Below are 17441 nucleotides of genomic sequence, written 5' to 3'. Positions count from 1 at the left end.
CTCCCCACCTCCCATCTGACAGAGAGCTCTGTGCACTCATGGCCTCTGTGCAGTAGGGAAGGGATGGGGATGTGGCAGGGGCTCCCAGCTCGACTCTCCCTGGTTGATGAGAGAGGGAGGCACCTTCAGCCTCATCCCTGCGGCCTGGAGCAGGGGCCCCAGCCCCAGGCCACCATCCTGGTGATGATACAGATGATAGTAGTGTCTTGATTTCCAAATGAAGACAGCTTTATTGTTTCTGCCCTATTGTGAACAGGATGCATACTCCGTGTAAAAAGAAGTATAAAGAAGAAAGGGACATTCAGCTTTAAGGCTCCCACCTGGATGTGAGCATGGTTAATCTTGGGTTTCTATTCTCTGACCCTTTATTTCTGCATATATACATATATATGTACATGTAGATATAGATATATTTTTTATTATAATGATTAATAAACCATCTCCAACCTCAGTGTATGTGTCTTTCTGTGTACCTACGCGGGATAGCAACACCTCCCCACTCTTCCAGACTTCAAGAAACTTCTGAGTATAGAAAACGTCCCCCACTGCCTCCTCCCAGGGCCTTAGGCTGGGGCCTAAGGGGTGAGCCCTGCTCTTTACTCTGCGGCCCCATCTTCCCCTAAGGGCCTCTGTTCCTGAGCGGGTGAAGAAGCCATCACACTGACAGGCCTGCTCCATCCTTCTGCGGCCTTGGGCGTAAGTTGCTGTCAGAGACGACAGTGTCGAGGGGCCCTGGGTCTCAGGTGAGGCCCTAGGCTAAGCCCGGACCACTGGAACCTTGCGTAGTCTTCCCGCAGCTCTGGAAGCCCCACTCCCACCCTGGTTCAGTTCGTGGCTTTGCACCCGTTCGGATTGTGAGGGTTCAACCCAAGTTTACCTCTGTCTCTCTAGGAAGGTGCAGCTGGCTGAATCAGTAGTGTCAACAGGATGATGGGAGTCTGTGTTTAACTTGCTTCAGAAAACAAACATGTTAAAGGCATTTAGCAGTGTGTGTAAGTGTGTGTAAGCAGTGTGTAAATAACGCTGCTAGTTTCAAATGAGTCCTCGCTGTGCTGGGGGAGCAGCTTCCCCCTCTACCTAGTGAGCCCTGCCCCATCCAGTTTTGCCTCCTTTTTGGAGGAGGAGAGAGAAGAACACCCAAGAGGACCCCTGGGTCCCTCCCTGCTGCAGGCAGCGCACAAAACTTCGCGACCCTACAAGGTATAACGAGGAGAGAGACTCGAGAAGGTTCACGGAACACATCCAGGGTTAGACAGCAAGTGGCGGTGCCAGGATTCAGACCAAGGTCTGGTTCTTCACGTGACACCGAGCTGCTTCCCTTTAGAAGCGAACAGGCATCTTTTCTTTCCGCGTGCCTGGGGTTCCCGCCTCTCCAATTAGTCTTAATGAGTTGTTTTTTTTTTTCCCCCGGTGCGCCGTGATTCCCACAGAAGCCGCTACAGCCTCCCATCTGTAGCCCCCAGCGGCCTGGCGTGGTGCCTTGACCTTCGGAGGCCTCGCCGAGCGCTGGTCGGATTCAAATTGAATAACTTGCCCATTTCCTGGGGCGCTCACATACATTATCTCATTTGATGGTCACCATCACCCCTGCAAGCACCGAGGCAGCAGGCACAGGGCAAGGTGGCTGGTAACGAGGGCCAAAAGGGCAAGCCTCGCGCAATGGGGTCCGTTGCACGAGGCAGAATTCGCCTAGGCTGGGGGCATCTTGCCAGTGGCAGGGGTCACTCTTGACAAGGCTGTTCTGCAACCGGCCATTGGCTCAGCAAACATCTGTGGCTCCGTGGTGCAAAATGTGCTCTCGGGTGACCCATTAAATGTACAAAGACTCTGCCAATGGAGTTAAGGACGTGTGGCTCCTGCCCTCAATCACAGGAGGTCAGGCTGCAAGTGCTCGCTGCATGGTGTCCTGCAGGCCGGCAGGCAGCCTGGCTGGCCCCAGCTTCACAGCGAGCTGACAGGGGCTGAGGGGGCCGCGAGCCGACAGCCAGCTCCCAGCTGACCTCTGTGGGCAGCGACGAGGCTCTGAGATTGGATTGTTCTTACATAAAGAGAGTCATCCCCCACCCACTGCAGGCCCGGCCTGATCTAAGGCCCCTCTTCCTGCTTCATCCGGCCTCTCCTACCTTGGGGGGTCTGCGCAGAGCCCCTCACTCCACGTCTGGGAGTTCAGAAGTACTCTCTTCCCAGGCCCTTTGCGCTCACCTCCTTGCCCACCTCTGGCCCGAAGCTTGTGTCTGGACCCTACCCTGGAGTCCAAAGTCCTGCCCAGTTCAGAGAACCAGACTCAGTGCCAGGAGCTGCAGACACGGAGAACAAGACACTGTCCCTTCATGTGGGGAGTCGGGACAGAGGCTGTCCCTGTCACCTGAGGGTAAGCCCAAACCTCCTTTGGTGTTGGGACCTGTCAAGGGCAAGGGGACTGGGCTCTCCCTTCTGGGTCCTCCCACGCTCAGCCATCAGCTCTGTCTCCCGCCCCCCCGCCAGGGGACTCTCACCACATGGGGTGCCCCTTGGCCGCTGCTAGCTCAGGAGTCCTCCCTCTCACCCCCCTGCTCGTCTAGAGTTTTCCCAGGAATGTCCCTCTGGCTCTTAGCTAAGTTTGGGGGATGGTGGGTCCCAGATGAAATCTAGTTCGTGCTTGTCTTCCCCTCCTCCATGGTTCTTACATCTTTTTTTTTTTTTAGATTATTTATTTATTTATTTGACAGAGAGAGAGAGACACAGCGAGAGCAGGAACACAAGCAGGGGGAGTGGGAGAGGGAGAAGCAGGCTTCCCGCGGAGCAGGGAGCCCGACGCGGGGCTCGATCCCAGGACCCCGGGATCATGACCTGAGCCGAAGGCAGACGCTTAACGACTGAGCCACCCAGACGCCCTCCCCTCCTCCACGGTTCTTTTGTGAAGAGGGATCTCAGAGGGCTTGGGATGGAGGCTGTGGGGGGAGAAAGGGACCAGAGCCATGTCATGGGGCCTGGAGACCATGGCTGTGGTTTCCGGTTCTCCAGAAACATTCCCCCCAGCTCGCCCGCAGCCTTGCCACCCCTGTTCCCTGGCTCATCCTGTCCATTTGGAGGACCACTGGATTGGAAATAACAGGCTGCCCGCCAGCCCTCTCCTCCCACCAGGGACACATCTGCCCCCCCCCCCCACCCTCCCAGAGGGATGCAGTCAGGCAGGGAGAAGGAGGGGAGCAGAGAACAGAACAGATCAGGGAAAGCATTTAAAAAGCAGGTCTCAGGGTTAGAGGCTGGAAAGTAGGGGGCAGGCTGGAGCGCCCAGGAGGGCGGGGAGAGGGGGGTTGGAGAGAAAGGGCCTGCGCTTCTTAACCCCAATGAAGCAGCCTGGCCCCTGGGTGTGTGAAGGTAGGAGAAGGCCAGGAAGGAGGAAGGGGAAAGAGTCTGGGGGTTCATCTAGGAACCCTTCCACAGCCACAGGAGCTGGGCTCTTCTCACCAGGGGCTGCCTCGGCACCAGCTGACAGATGAGAGGAGAGGGAACCGGCCCTGGCCTCAGGCAGCCCTCCTCCGCGCTGAGACGGGGAGAGAGCCCCTGCCCTCAAGGGGCTCCTATCTGACAGCGAACCATGGGTGCTCGCATCAGGGAGCTCCCACAGAAGAGAGGGTGTCCTGGGGGACCCTGTCCTTAGGGAGACTCCATTCTGATGGGAGGACATAGGTCGTAACATCAGGAAGTCCCTCTCCATGGGGGCCCTTCTCCTGGGGAAGCCTCAGGCTGAGGGGCAGGAGGGACCCCCTCCCACGGGACATGATAACACACCAAGAGCTTCTCAAACCGATGGAGCTTTGGGCCTCAAGTCTGCCGCTGGGGAAGGGCAAGGATGGAGGGACAGAGCCCCAGGGGGAGTCAGGGAGGTGAGAAAGCAGGCTGGGAAACAGGCTCTACTCTGAGTCTCCTCCGGGGCACGCAGAGATGACTCACGCGTGGTCCCTGGCAGACCCAGCTAGTGGTCTGGGGGCAAACGGTGCCGCCTCCCACCCTCTCTCCCCTGGCTGCTGCCCCCTGTGTCCTGTCCACACTCCCAGGTAACTGTCCTGGGGAGGTTCCTATACGCTGTCCCCTGCCCGCCCCCAGCGGGGTCAACAAGACACAGCAGCGCCCCCCCCCCCCCCCCCCCCCGAGGCAGGCCCAGCTCCTGCCCCTCCAGGCCCAGGCCATCGCTAACACAGATTAGGTAAAGCACCGGGTGGGTATTGTTAAACGGAAGCTGTGATTTGTCGAGCAGCTGCTGTGTCTGGCTTTCCCTGAATTTATCCTCTCTGCTACCTTGGACCTAAGTGTCGTGAGTCCCCATTTTACAGGTGTGCAAATGGAGACTCAGAGAAGTTCCTGAAGTCGTCTAAGATCCTGTATCTATTGAATGGCCGTGGCCCCTCTCTCCTCTAGAGGGCACTGTCAGAGCAGTCTGAAGCAACTCCAGAGCATACATGAGGTGATCCCTCTGGGGGATAGAAATCCGGGTTTTAGAAAGCCTGCCTGCCGCTGTGAGACCCGCTCTGTCCCCTCTGCGGGACCCTGCGGCCGCTCGGAGCTGGGCAGCTGAGCACTGCCATCTAGTGGCCACCAGGGCCCGGTTCCCTTGCTCAGGGAGGGGGCCCACGTGGGGTGGATGGACTCAGTGGTAGCCAAGGAGTCCAAGGGAGAGTCCCAACTTCTCCTCATCCCACCGGCGCATGCGGACCAACATGCTGCGCCAGGCACTGGGAACGGGGCCGGGGCACAAGGGGAGCCAGTGGGCAGCAGTCTAGTGGCTTGAATTAGAGACTGGCAAATTTAGAAAATGCTGGGCACCCTTGTGTGTGCGTTGAGGCCAGGTGTGGTACTGATCTGTCCCAGGAGGCAGGAGGGCATCCTGGCGGATTCTGACACGGGGGCGGGGCGTGGAGGTGGGAGACCATCTTGTCTCCACCTCGGCTTGAAGTGGGGCATGGCTTGGCTGAAGGCCCTTCGGAGAGGCATCAGGCATCCTCTCCCCAAGGCCGGCAGCTTTCTGCTGTCCATGCAGAAGTCAGTCTAGGGATTGGCTTGAGGCTTTGGACATTGAGGCCCTTAGATTAGGGAAGCAGGAGAGGAGGGACCACAGAGATGGGGCCTGAGCCAGGCCAGGAGGATGGGAGTAGTCGTGGAGGCTGGGAGCTGCATCTGCCTGAAGCAACTGTGCAGCATAGTGTGATCTAGAACAGAGGGGGGGGGGGGGGACAACTGTGTGTCTAACAATAGGGCTTGGGTAAATTAATGCATACAGTGGAAAACCATGCAGCTGTTAAAATGATGATGTAGATAAATATTTATTGATATGGAAAGATGTTCACAACATATTGCTGACTGGAAAAAACAAATTACAAAATAATTTGTGCAGCATGAGGCCACTTGTAAAAAAAAATGAACATATATATGGAGGGAAATCTGGTAGTGTTTATCTCCAGGTGGTGAAATCATGGCTAATTAAATTTTTTCGTTTTGCTTATCTATATTTTCTGATTTTTCTACAGCGAATGTGTCATACAAAATAATGAAAGTTTGGCAAACAACCACGACCATGTCTATCTACCTCTCCGGTTCTTGTGTGGACATCTTTGGATAGTTAAGGGCTGAGTGTGGGGAATGGGTCTAGGGTCTGATGGAGGTTGAGGATGGAGCCAAGGAGCCTGGGTGACACAGGTCCGGGGAGGTGGCTGAAGGGGGTGAAGGGGGGACCTCTCTCTGCTGCTGCTGAAATAAGCCTGGGTGACACACACAGAGGGACCAGTCACTGAGCCTCACTGACAAGCCCTTCCTGCTCTCGTTCCATCTCTCCCGCCCCACCCCCCAGACTGCTTTACCCTCATTTCAACTAGATTTCACTGGAACAAAGAGAGAAGGCCGTACATTGTGACTTTCCCGGCAAGCTAGAAGGACAGCCACTCCTAGTCACAGAGAGTAATTGGGATGAGGGTTTGTCCCATCTTTTTCTCCTTTTAATGCCCCCTGACTTTCCCAGTTCCTCCACCCATAGCAGGATCAAAAGTCATGGGGTATCCCCTCCCCAAGAGTCCCCTCCCCATGTTACTGCTCAGGTCCAGGGTCAAGCGTGGCTGAAGACTTCGAGACCCTCACCTTCCCTCTCTTGCTGGGACTCACCAGGGAAAACCTCGGCAGGCAGCTGATAACATGCCCAAATGGAGTGCGTCTCCCCAGCGTGGGGTAAGAGGCATTGCCCCGTCTGGAGCTCAGGGGTGAAGCTGGCTCTGGGAGCTGGGGAGGGGGCAAGCAGCCAGGCCTTGTCTGCAGAGCCAGAGACCTGGCAGTGCCGGGCGGGCCGCACCCCCCCCCGGGCCTTCCCCTTGTGCCCACTGCATGACTCACCTTGGCACAGACACAATGGTCAGGGGTGGGCACAGAGCCTGCCCCCCACTGCACCCCGGCCCCCTCAGAGGCTTCCGAGAAGCTCTTTGAGCTGGGGGCTTGGGCTGTACTCTGCCTAATAGCCTGGCATCTTGGGATAAAAACAGCACAGCCCCCCAGGGGCTGCCCTCTCCGTGTGGCGCCCTGACCAGTGGTGGAAAACAAGGCTCTATTCAGCAAGTGTCCAGGAGAAGGGGATCAGAGGCCCAAGCATGGGCAGCAGGGGGGGTGGGGAGATGAGGGCTTCCCAGAAGTCCAAGGACACAGATGGGTGAGGGGCCTGGGTGAGGTTCTGGCCCCCCGTGGAACCAGAACAGAAGGGTGGATGGATCTGAAGGGTCAGGCCCCAGGACGCCTGGCCCTGGGCTCCTAGTATGGACCCAGTGGCTCCCGGGTTCCCACACTGACTCATCCCCAGAGGCCTTTCCGTCCTCTCAGCCTGATGTGTGGGAACTCAAAGGAGATAAATCTCCAGTGTGAAAGTGAGGTGAGGGGTGGCCGGGAAAACAGGGTGATGCGGGAACAAAGATGGGAGCCAGGACAGCCAGCGCATCCATAATTGCTTTTGTGTGGCTGTCAAGGCCCGGCTCCAGACCGGGGTGCAGAGAGGCTGGGCAAGGGGCAAGCGAGCCCCCTGGGACTGAGGCAGGGGCTTAACTGGGGTCCAGGGAGAAGGCCAGGGAGTGCGGCGCCTGCCCCTCTTTCTCCCTCAAAGCTTCCATGTTCCTTCCTTCATCCTCCCCCGCCTCCCTGCTAGACAGAGGCCTCAACTGACCCTCTAGACAAAGGGCTGGTGTCCAGTTGCAGCCCACAGCCCCAGACCTCCAGGGAAGGGGGAGAAAGCAGGAATGCAGGACGCCCATGTTCAGAGGGGAAGAGTCCAACAGTCTGCTGGGAATGCGGCTCAGCAGGAAACTGCAACGTGGGCTGGAACACGTTTGTTCTTTGCAAGTTCCCAGCACTTAGCAGGCACTCGAAGGAAGAGTGCTGCGATGGGCTCTAAGAGGTGGAAAGCAGGTCAGAGGTCATCTGATCCAGACCTTTCCTGGGGAAAGGGCCTCCCTGCCCAGTGGTCAGGGCCGCAGAGGGAGCATCCAGCCCCAGGCACCAGGAGGGTCTCTGTCTGTGGCCAGACTGGGGCTGGCAGGCCCGGGAGGCCCTGCCTCTGGGCACGGTGACCTCGGTGGGGTGAGAAGGGCTCTCCCCATGGCCGAGCTGTGGCCCGGCCCCTCCCCCTCAGGCCATGCCAGGGGGCGTTGCCCGGGGCGGCTGGGGCAGCGCCAGGCCGGCCCACGCCTCCATAAAGCCCTCACTTCCCAGGAGCGGCCGGAGTCTGGCCAGCATGGAGAGGAGACGGGTCACCTCAGCGGCTCGCCGCTCCTACAGCTCCTCCTCGGACGTGCTCGGGGGAGGCCTGGTCTCCGGCCGCCGCCTGGGCCCGGGCCCGGGCACCCGCCTCTCCCTGGCCAGGATGCCGCTTCTTCTCCCAGCCCGGGTGGACTTCTCGCTGGCCGGGGCCCTCAACACCGGCTTCAAGGAGACGCGGGCCAGTGAGCGGGCAGAGATGATGGAGCTCAACGACCGCTTTGCCAGCTACATCGAGAAGGTGCGCTTCCTGGAGCAGCAGAACAAGGCGCTGGCTGCGGAGCTGAACCAGCTGCGGGCCAAGGAGCCCACCAAGCTGGCCGATGTCTACCAGGCTGAGCTGCGTGAGCTAAGGCTGCGGCTCGACCAGCTCACAGCCAGCAGCGCCCGGCTCGAGGTGGAGAGAGACAATCTGACGCAGGACCTGGGCACCCTGAGGCAGAAGTGAGGAGGGGGCCCGGGGAGAGGGGCCTCATGAACAGGGAAGATGCCCGATGCCCCCCACCCCCACCCCCGGCCCAGCGGGAGTGCCGCAGACCCGCAAGGATGTCAGGCAGGGGGTTTTGCCTCCATGATCCTTGGCTCCTCTGTTTCCCCATCTCTGGGAGGGGAGGGCTGTCCTTGCTCCCCAAGATGATGGGAGGGACTGGGAGGAGCCCAGAGTCTCAGGGATCTGAATCCCGAAGACCTCTGGCCAAGGAGCCAGCGTACTCTCAGCACGTCCCCGTTGGGGAGAGCTGTGCGGGAAGAGTCAGGGACCCCGCAGGCAGGGTCTTCGCGTTTCATTCACTGCAGGGCCTGGTGGCCTTTTGGGTCCGTAGAGAGGAGGAATGGGAAGAGAAGATTGGTGGGCAGTAGGAGGACTGGGCTCCCAGGGGAAAGGAGGTGCGGGAAAGAGCAGGCCCGGCTTCGGGAACACAGATGATGCTCCCTGTTACCAGCTTATGACCCTGGTCAAGCCACTTCAGCCTGCAGAGCTGTGAAGCAGAGATTCTAATAAAACCCATTTCCAAAGGTCAGGGGAAACCCCAGGGACGGGTGTTTTGCTGAGCTGGCAGGGCACGCACGTGTGTGTGTGTGTGTGTGTGCGTGTGTGTGCCCTCAAGTGCAGGAGGATGAGTGTGTTTGTGGATGCCATGCAGCAGTGAGTGTATGTTGGTGAAAGCACCTGTGTGAGTAGGAACAGGGGACCAGCCTTGATAAAGCACCTTAGTAATGAGTTAAAGCAGAGGTCCTTGTCTGCTCACCCTCCTGGCCAAGGCTCTGTCTGAGACCCTATGCCCTTCACTCCTCCTGCCATTCCACTGGTCCTGGGGGTGGGGATTCTCTCTGGCAGCCACCTCCAGGGAGATTGGGGGGCAGGGGTCCAAGATCCTCAGAAGAGCCTGGACCCAGGAATGTGTCCCCCTACCCCAGGCTCCAGGATGAAACCAACCTGAGGCTGGAGGCTGAGAACAACCTGGCCACCTATCGACAGGTCAGGGAGGTGGAGGGGAGGGGGAGGGATGGGGGGGTAAAGGGTTGATGGCAGGTCACACAAATAGCCCCCAAGCCCAGCCCTCCAGAACAAGTGCTGCTCTCCCCCGCCACAGAAGGAGGGATCAGACAAGGCTAGGGAGCGGGGAGGAGGAGTCTGGGGTCAGAGCAGCCTTTTGCCCCTCCTTGCTCCAGGAGGCAGATGAAGCCACCCTAGCCCGTCTGGATCTGGAGAGGAAGATTGAGTCTCTAGGGGAGGAAATCCGGTTTTTGAGGAAGATCCACGAGGAGGTAAGGCCAACATAGAGACTGGAATGGATAGAGACAGAGAGCCTGAGATTGAGAAATACTCACAGACAGAGAGAAAGAAAATGAGAGAGAGAGACTGAGGGAGACAGACATAGAGACAACAGAGCATCCTCAGTCCCTGGTGAAATTCATACAGACACACACCACTTACTAAGCATTATAACAGACCTTGTTGCCTCATTTTTTATTTCACTACAGTCTTGTGAGATAGGGACCCTCCCAGTATGATCTCCCAGTATGATCTCTGTGAAACAAAGGACACCGAAGCCCAGCCAGCTTAAAGAACTTGCTAAGGTCACATAGTTCGTCTCTCTGACATCACCCCCACTGCCATCTGTCTCCATTTAAATGAGAGCCCTTCATTTTAAAAAGATACCACTGAGCTCTCTGACTTCAGATTATGGATTCAGAGTCCATGATGCCAAGGAACCTGGGAACCCATAGACACACCCACACCACGGGGACTCGGTCACTCTCCCACAAGAACACAGGCACGCATTCAGTGCTCCTGCCTGGCCGAACCTGGGAGGAGGACACCATGAGGCCCCCAAACGACCCTCTGCTCCCCTAGCCTGGGCCATGCCACTTCCTCTAACTAGAACTGCCCCATTTCCCTTAGCCAACGTCAGCGTCCAAGGGGCAGGCCGACCAGGGCAGAATACTGTGGGGAAACCCCAGTGGCAGCCCGGGCCCCCGGTCCTGGCATCGCCTTCTCTCATCTTGCCCAGGAGGTGCAGGAGCTCCAGGAGCAGCTAGCCCAGCAGCAGGTCCACGTGGAGCTGGATGTGGCCAAGCCCGACCTCACGGCGGCCCTGAGAGAGATCCGCACGCAGTACGAGGCCATGGCGTCCAGCAACATGCATGAGGCCGAGGAGTGGTACCGGTCCAAGGTAGCCCTGACTGTGGGCCAGCCTGCCTCCTCTGGGCAGCCCTACTGGCTCCATACAAGAGAATTGGGGAACAAGGGTGGAGGAAGCTGGGAGAGGATCCTCTCTGGGTGATTGACCTTCACCAGAGAAACGAGGTGGCTTGCCCAGGGTCACACAGACACCATTACTGCCAATGAGTATTTCTTTCTTTCTTTCTTTCTTTCTTTTTAAGATTTTATTTATTTATTTTAGAGAGATAGAGAGAGAGAGAGAGAGAGAGAGCATGAGCAGGGGGAGGAGCCGAGGGGGAGGGAGATGGAGGGGGAAAAATCTCAAGCAGACTCCATGCTGAGCATGGAGCCCCATGCAGGGCTCAATCTCACCACCCTGAGCTCATGACCTGAGCTGAAACCAAGAGTCAGACACTTAACCAACTGAGCCACCCAGGCGTCCCTCCGATAAGTACTTCTTATTACTATTATTATCATTATTATTGTTACTATTACTGTTATTATTAGCCAACATTGATGTGTGCCAGGCCCTGTGCTTTACATGCATTATCTATCTTACTCACTGTGAAGAAAGTACTATTCTTTGACAGATGAGAGAACTGAAGTCCAGAGAGGTTAACCAGTTTGCCCAAACTCACACAGTTCCTAAATGGTAGAGCCGGATGTCTAATCCCAGCCGTTGCACTTCCTGATGCTTCTGCTGTTTGTGTCCCGGGTTACCGAGCACCCACTGCATGCCAGCACTGCCAAGGATCCAGAGACCTGTCCCACCAAGGAGACGTGATGTGCACCCAAATACATTGTCTAGAGAGAACATTGCTGGGCAGGGTTTATATAGATGTAATGTGGGGGACCGGGAGAGTATCGTAGAAGGGAGGGCTAGGGGCTTGTGGGCTAGGTGGGACTGGCAGCCAAAGAACATGAAGAGAAGAGGGAAGGGGCATTTGGGGTGCAAGAAAGCACAGGGCAAGGGCCCTGAGATGCCAGCCCAGGGGCCGAGCTGAGGAGCAAGAGTGGCAGAAGCTGGTCATGGCTCTGAGCAGGTCAAGCCCGGATGGAGCCACGAGAGCGTCACTGCAAGCTGGTGGAGAGAGCACGATTAGAACCCAGGGTACTGCTCACCAGAACCCCCTGGCCACGGTGCTGGAGGTCAGGGTTCAGTCTCCTGGATAGAGCTGCCAGTGCAGAAGATTCTGGATTCTGTGGCAAACGCCATTTGGTCCTTCATTCCCTGCCCAGGCACTGTGCTAGGTGCTGGAGACGTGGCAGGGGCCTTCTGTGCCCTCTGCCCATGGGTCACAGTCGCTGGGAATAATCCCACCCAGGGCCAGAGTCCTGGGCAGACCTGGACACCAAGCCCGGGGTCCTGCCCATCTCCCTGAGTTCCCAGAGACCCATCAGCCCACACGGCTCCAGAGAGGTGCGGCCCAGCCACCCCTGAGCGTAGGGCCCTCTCACCCCTAGTTTGCGGACCTGAACGACGCAGCCGCCCGCAACGCCGAGCTGCTCCGCCAGGCCAAGCATGAGGCCAACGACTACCGGCGCCAGCTGCAGGCCTTGACCTGCGACCTGGAGTCCTTGCGCGGCACGGTGAGCGCGGGCGGGGCCGCAGCGGGGCGGAAGCGGGTGCGCGCGAGCTGGAGCCCCCGGGGGACACGCAAGCCGGGGACGGGGACCGGCACTGCGGGCGGGGGCTCTGAAAAGTTACTTGGAGGCCGGGGACAGGCCGGGGGGTGGGGGGAGGGCGGGCAGTGTGACCCCTCCCCGAGGCACCTGCCGGCTCCACCCTACAGAACGAGTCCCTGGAGAGGCAGATGCGGGAGCAGGAGGAGCGGCACGCGCGGGAGGCGGCGAGTTACCAGGAGGCACTAGCTCGGCTGGAGGAGGAGGGGCAGAGCCTCAAAGACGAGATGGCCCGCCACCTGCAGGAGTACCAGGACCTGCTAAACGTCAAGCTGGCCCTGGACATCGAGATCGCCACCTACAGGAAGCTGCTGGAGGGCGAGGAGAACCGGTGAGCTGCCACCGCGGCCCTGGGGAGTCCTCCCTGCTGCCCCTCCCCGGAGTCTCCTTGCTCCCTTCAGGGACTGTCATATTCAGCTTGTGTCCTGCCCTCTCCTATCCCAGTGCTCAGCACAGTGCTCGCCCAACACCCAGTAGGTGTTCAATAAACGTTTGGTGAATAAATGAATGGATTCGATTCAAGCAATGTTGATGAGGTCGCAGAGCGAGGACTTGGGTCACCCCCCCAAACTAAGAGGCTCACTCCCCACCCTCCCAATGAAGATTGGACTTCTTTTCCCCTGACCCGTCTCTTTGGTCTTGGAACTTTCTTCACCACTTCCTCCTCCCCTCTGCCTTCCTCCAGTCCTCCAAGCTTTCAAATAGAGATGCTCCCCTGGCGGACAACACCCAAGCCCCTTGCAGACTCTTGGAGCCTCAGGGAGCGTGTTGGCTGCTGGAGAAAGCCAAGAGATGGGCCTTGAGGCTGTCAGGATAACCCCCTGGACCAGGGCCTGGCCCCGGGGATGTCCCTGGGCTGCCCGGTCACTCTTCTGCCTTTGCTGTCTTTCAGCATCACCATTCCCGTGCAGACCTTCTCCAACCTGCAGATCCGAGGTCAGTAGAGCAGGGCTTTGTGGGCAGGGTGTTGGATTCCTGCCCTCTCCCCCAGGTGGGCTGCTACTCTGGCCTGGGGCCGAGGACCAGGGCAAAGGGGTCCGGTCCAGGGATCGCCTTGGGGACCATAATTCACTGCAGAGCTTCCAGCCAGAACACAGCAGCCCAGGGCATTCCAGGTGGGGCTTGCGGCTGCTCCTGCCCTGCTCTGCCCTGTGCCCCCTTCCCTAACCTTGCACCCCCTCCTATAGCAGAACTGGGTGAAGATCTCAACCTCTGCCCTGTCCACAGAGCCCTGATCAAGCTCAGCCCATCTGAGTGTTTTATGTTTTTGTGTTTTTTTTAACTGCTTGTCACTACAGGGGGCAAACGCACCAAAGAAGGGGAAAGTCACAAGGTCACAAGACATCTCAAAAGCCTCACAATACAAGTTATACCAATACAGGCTCACCAGATTGTAAATGGAGCCCCGCCGGCTCTCGGTTAGCAGCCTGCCTCTCAGACTCTCAGACACAGTGCTTTTCTCAGCTTGGCAGAGAGTGAGCCTCACCAAGCCTGTTTTCCCTGCCCTCCTGGGCTCCTTCCTCCCAGGTTTCCCTAAAGGGCCAAGCTTGTGTCATTTTCCCAGCGACCTCAGTGCCCAGCCCAGGACCTGGCACAGGGTAAATGTAGGTTAAACTAGCAGAGCTGGTTGGTATTCAAAGTGATGTGTCCTCTGGTGCTCAGCTGAGAGGCTATGGGGCCCCTGGGCGAATGCCAGCCTCCACCTCACCTCCTCCCCGTCACTGGGAGGGCCCCTCGGGGCTTGCCGTGCCTGGTGGCCAGGTTCTCTGCTCAATTCGTCTGTCCCCGAGGCTCCACGGCTCAGCTCAGTGCTGATTCAGCCCAGAGGATTATTTCCCCCTGGACTGCAGCTCTTGTAGTGAATAAAGTTTTATGCTCCCTGCTCTTAATTTTAAATATTAGTGAGTGTGACATGTTACATTTCTCTCTCGGGGGGGGGGGGGGAACTAAATTACTTCTGACTTGGATGTGGCCCTCAAATGCTTCTTATCTAAGGGGGGAAAAAACAAAACCTTCTTCTGCTCTAGAAATTTAGGAACATGAGCTATACATGTCCTGGGGCTAGTTCAGCATCAGAAGTTTAACCAGGCAGAGCAGGTTGAGGTAATACTGCCAAGTGCCAAACAGTAAAGGGTCAGTAGAGCCCAGAGAAGTGGCAGAGAGAAGTAAGGGAGGGGCAGGGGAACAGGAAAGGGACCCACGTGTATTGGGCACTCATATGTGCTAGGCACTTAACATGTATTATTTCAGTGAACTGACTCCTTGCTCCCACCTAGAGAAGTAAACACCATCATCCCCATTTTGCAGATAGGAAACTGAAGCTGGGAGAGGTAAATTAACTTGCCCACAGCCTTGTGGCTGAGCTGAGACTCGAGCTCTGGCCTGCCTGATTTCAAAGCCCATGTGCTCCTTCCTCGGCACATCGCTGGGGTGTCAGAAAGCCAGGGACCAGGCGAGAGCTTGCAGAGGGACTGAAATGCAGCCAGGCCAGGAAAGTGAGCAAAGCACTGGATGGAGCAGCCAGGCCTTACCTAGCACCATGGGGACTTGGGGGGCTCCAGCCCCTTTGAAAGAGCCTAGGTCCTCTCTGCCTAGTTGGATAGACTTTCAATCCCTATGACTGTGGGTTTCATGGGGAAGCTGGGGGTGGGGAATGATGTTTAGTGGCCCAGGAGCCAACAGGAGGCCTCCTGTCCCCGTGCCTGCAGAAACTAGCCTGGACACCAAGTCCGTGTCAGAGGGCCACCTCAAGAGAAACATCGTGGTAAAGACCGTGGAGATGCGGGACGGAGAGGTAAGGAGAGCAGACCTGAGATTCTGGCCCTGGCAGAATTGAGACCAGGCTTTGGAAGAAAGCCTAAACTGCACATAGAAGGTTCTCAATCACTCGGAAGAGCTTCCCAGGGAGGCTCTGGAAGAGGGGAAGGAACCTGGATGTAATTCAACTCCCTATCCCCTCCGCTGGCAGTTCCAGGGAGACTGGGTGCCCAGGCCACTGGGTGGAGTCCTGATTTGGACTTTCTCCCTGTCTCACCCTCAGACGCAGGTGCCCCCAGCACCAGGCCTGGGGAGAGAGAGAAAGAAAATTAAAGTTAGTAGCTTTCACTCCCAACTTTCAATTTCCGGCTTGATAAAAGGAACCTGCTGGAGGAATAGGAAGGGGGGATTTGGCATAAGCCCTCCCTGTCACACCCGCGACACTACTAGCTAATCTTACCACATCAGCTCGCCAGGTGCCAGGCCCCGCGCTAAATGCTTACGAGTGTTACCTCATTTCCTGGCAGCTTCTTGAGGGGGAGTGCTGGTTGCTCCCATAGAGAAGAAAGACCTGGGAAGGCTGGGGACTTCTCCAAAGTTGTAGGGCCTTGAAGTGGTGGGCCTGATATCTGTGTGAGTCCCTAACTATTGCGCTGTGCACTTCTGTGCCCCCTGCAGGTCATAAAGGAATCCAAGCAGGAGCACAAGGACGTGATGTGAGGCAGGACCCTCCAGGTGGCCCCTGTCCCACAGTGTGAGGGGCCTGAGCAGATGGGATTGTTGCCCCTCTTCTGATGGTGGACTCCCCCAGACCCGAGTTCCCACTCACCCCGGCTGCTCCCCTCGTCCCTCCACCTCTACACCAGCTTGCTGCCCTAGGCTCCGTGGGTACCAGACCTGCCAGACAGCACCCACCCTACACCCAGTAACTCCAACTAACAAGGCACTTACCCCAAAGGGGCGGCCTGGAGGGGCATGGCCAGCAGCTTGGGTTAGAACTGGGAGGAAGGAGAGAAGTTGGGGAGGGCCAAGGACCCAAAAAATTGCCCTCCTCGACATCCCTAACCCCCACTGTCATGGCAACTATTGCCAGAGCTGGGGGTCCCTGGGGGTAACTGGGAAGTGGGCCTTGGGGTTTCGTCAGGCTGCTGGCGGACAACCAAGACTCTGAGACAGGAACCCCCACAGGCAAGGTAGTCCTGGCCAGAGGTGTCTTCTTCTAGACTGACCCCGAGCAGTCTGAGAGCGGGTGGGGACATCCTGCCACTTGGAGTGGTGCCCAGACAGAATGCCTGGCCTGCCCAGATCCCAGAGGGGCCCTCTGAGTGACGATTCAAATGTCTCAGTCCCACAGAGCTGACATGTGGGCACGCTGTGGGCATGCCATGGGCATGTGGGAGCTTGATTCTCAGCACTTGCGGGATCTATAGTGTAAGTGGAGAGGGAATGGGTGCTGGGAAGGAGTAGAGGGGAGCTGCCTGGCCCCTAGGTTGGCTACAGAGAGGTCAAGCCCAGGAGTCGACCCTCCATAAGGCTGGAGGGGAGGCAGGTGGAGATGGTAGGGGAGGCAGTTGGGATGATGCTAGACATCAGAGTTGGGGGTTGTGGGCAACCAGGTACACCTGGCCTCTGGGTCATGGGGAATCAAGGAAGTGACTCATCCTCTTGAAGATGCTCAAACAGGAGAGAGAGGCAGCCGTCCCCGGGGGCAGGGCACACTTTGTCCCATGCTAAAGGCCCCTTCCTTGCTGCATAATCCCTCCACCCAGGCGTCGGAGCTACTGTAGCTGCTGCCTCGAGACCCCAGCAAACACTGCTGGGCGAAGCCACCCCCATTCATCTGACACTCTCCACCCTACAGTGACCTGCTGCTTTCCCCTAACCAAGGGCCCTTGTGGTTCTCCTCTTACTCAAATACAAAGTGTACGCTCATTTTGTAGGTAGTACTCTAGTTTATCATTCGGGAAATGGAGGCATGAGCAGAGTGAAGGCTCTGGTTTGTGCTCTGCTTTCCATGGGAAGACTGTGGGGGGCAGGCACAGGACTATCTGTGCCCAGAAGTAGGGCTGAAAGGGCCCACTCCAGGGTACCCCTCGCCGTTCTAAGGCCAGAGAAGTGAGAGTCCCTCCCTCTTTCCAAGACCTGGTGCCCTTTCCCCCACTCCCTCCTGCCACCCACTGCTGCTAACCTTCAGAGCACCACTGCAGCCTTTACTCACTAAGGTAAATAAAGACAATGGCCGTGGCCTTTCCCAGAGTGGACTCTGATCTGTTCAGGAGAGGCTGGGGCTGGGGGAGAGGGCAGGAAACGGCCTGGGACAAGACTCAACTTGCTTCTTCTCGCTGATCATCTTGGGACCCCAAGCCCCCCAGCAAACTCCAACTCCAACCCTGCTCCACATGGCAGCCCCCGTGCCCCCCGGCCCTTCTTCTCACCCAGTTCCCAGCCCTGGGGAAAGCCCTGACCTTGACCTCACTTCCCCCTCCCATTTCCCCTGTTCTAGTCTTTACCTTTATTCCCAAACCGGCCATTCCAGAGACGAGGACATATACTAGGCTCCTCTACTCCCCCT

The 17441-nt window shown here is 57.7% G+C and overlaps 1 protein-coding gene across 2 annotated transcripts; it reads left to right on the top strand.

The window, feature by feature from the left end:
* The first annotated feature begins 7719 nt into the window (after positions 1–7719).
* On the top strand, positions 7720–17125 carry LOC113907962 (glial fibrillary acidic protein). Of its 2 annotated transcripts, XM_027567785.2 has the most exons (10): positions 7720–8208; positions 9181–9241; positions 9436–9531; positions 10278–10439; positions 11894–12019; positions 12223–12443; positions 13005–13048; positions 13411–13530; positions 14821–14906; positions 15548–17125. In XM_027567785.2, the coding sequence occupies exons 1-10, from the start codon at positions 7742–7744 to the stop codon at positions 15587–15589; spliced, it is 1425 nt and encodes a 474-aa protein (XP_027423586.1). In that variant the 5' UTR covers positions 7720–7741; the 3' UTR covers positions 15590–17125. The 2 variants fall into 2 exon arrangements, with proteins under 2 accessions (XP_027423586.1, XP_027423587.1); XM_027567786.2 differs by lacking the exon at positions 13411–13530.
* Positions 17126–17441: the final 316 nt, after the last annotated feature.

The sequence above is a fragment of the Zalophus californianus genome, chromosome 16 (genome assembly GCF_009762305.2).
Source record: "Zalophus californianus isolate mZalCal1 chromosome 16, mZalCal1.pri.v2, whole genome shotgun sequence".
NCBI lineage: Eukaryota > Metazoa > Chordata > Mammalia > Carnivora > Otariidae > Zalophus > Zalophus californianus.
Note: the sequence above shows the minus strand (reverse complement) of the source record. Positions and strands in the feature narration are given on the sequence as shown.

What these genes read in the sequence shown, in the direction of transcription:
- LOC113907962 (XM_027567785.2), top strand. Translation starts at nt 7,742, where the DNA reads ATGGAGAGGAGACGGGTCACCTCAGCGGCTCGCCGCTCCTACAGCTCC. An exon ending in ACCTGGCCACCTATCGACAG is followed by an intron (nt 9,242 to 9,435) that starts GTCAGGGAGGTG and finishes TCCTTGCTCCAG; the next exon opens with GAGGCAGATGAAGCCACCCT. An exon ending in AGGAGTGGTACCGGTCCAAG is followed by an intron (nt 10,440 to 11,893) that starts GTAGCCCTGACT and finishes TCTCACCCCTAG; the next exon opens with TTTGCGGACCTGAACGACGC.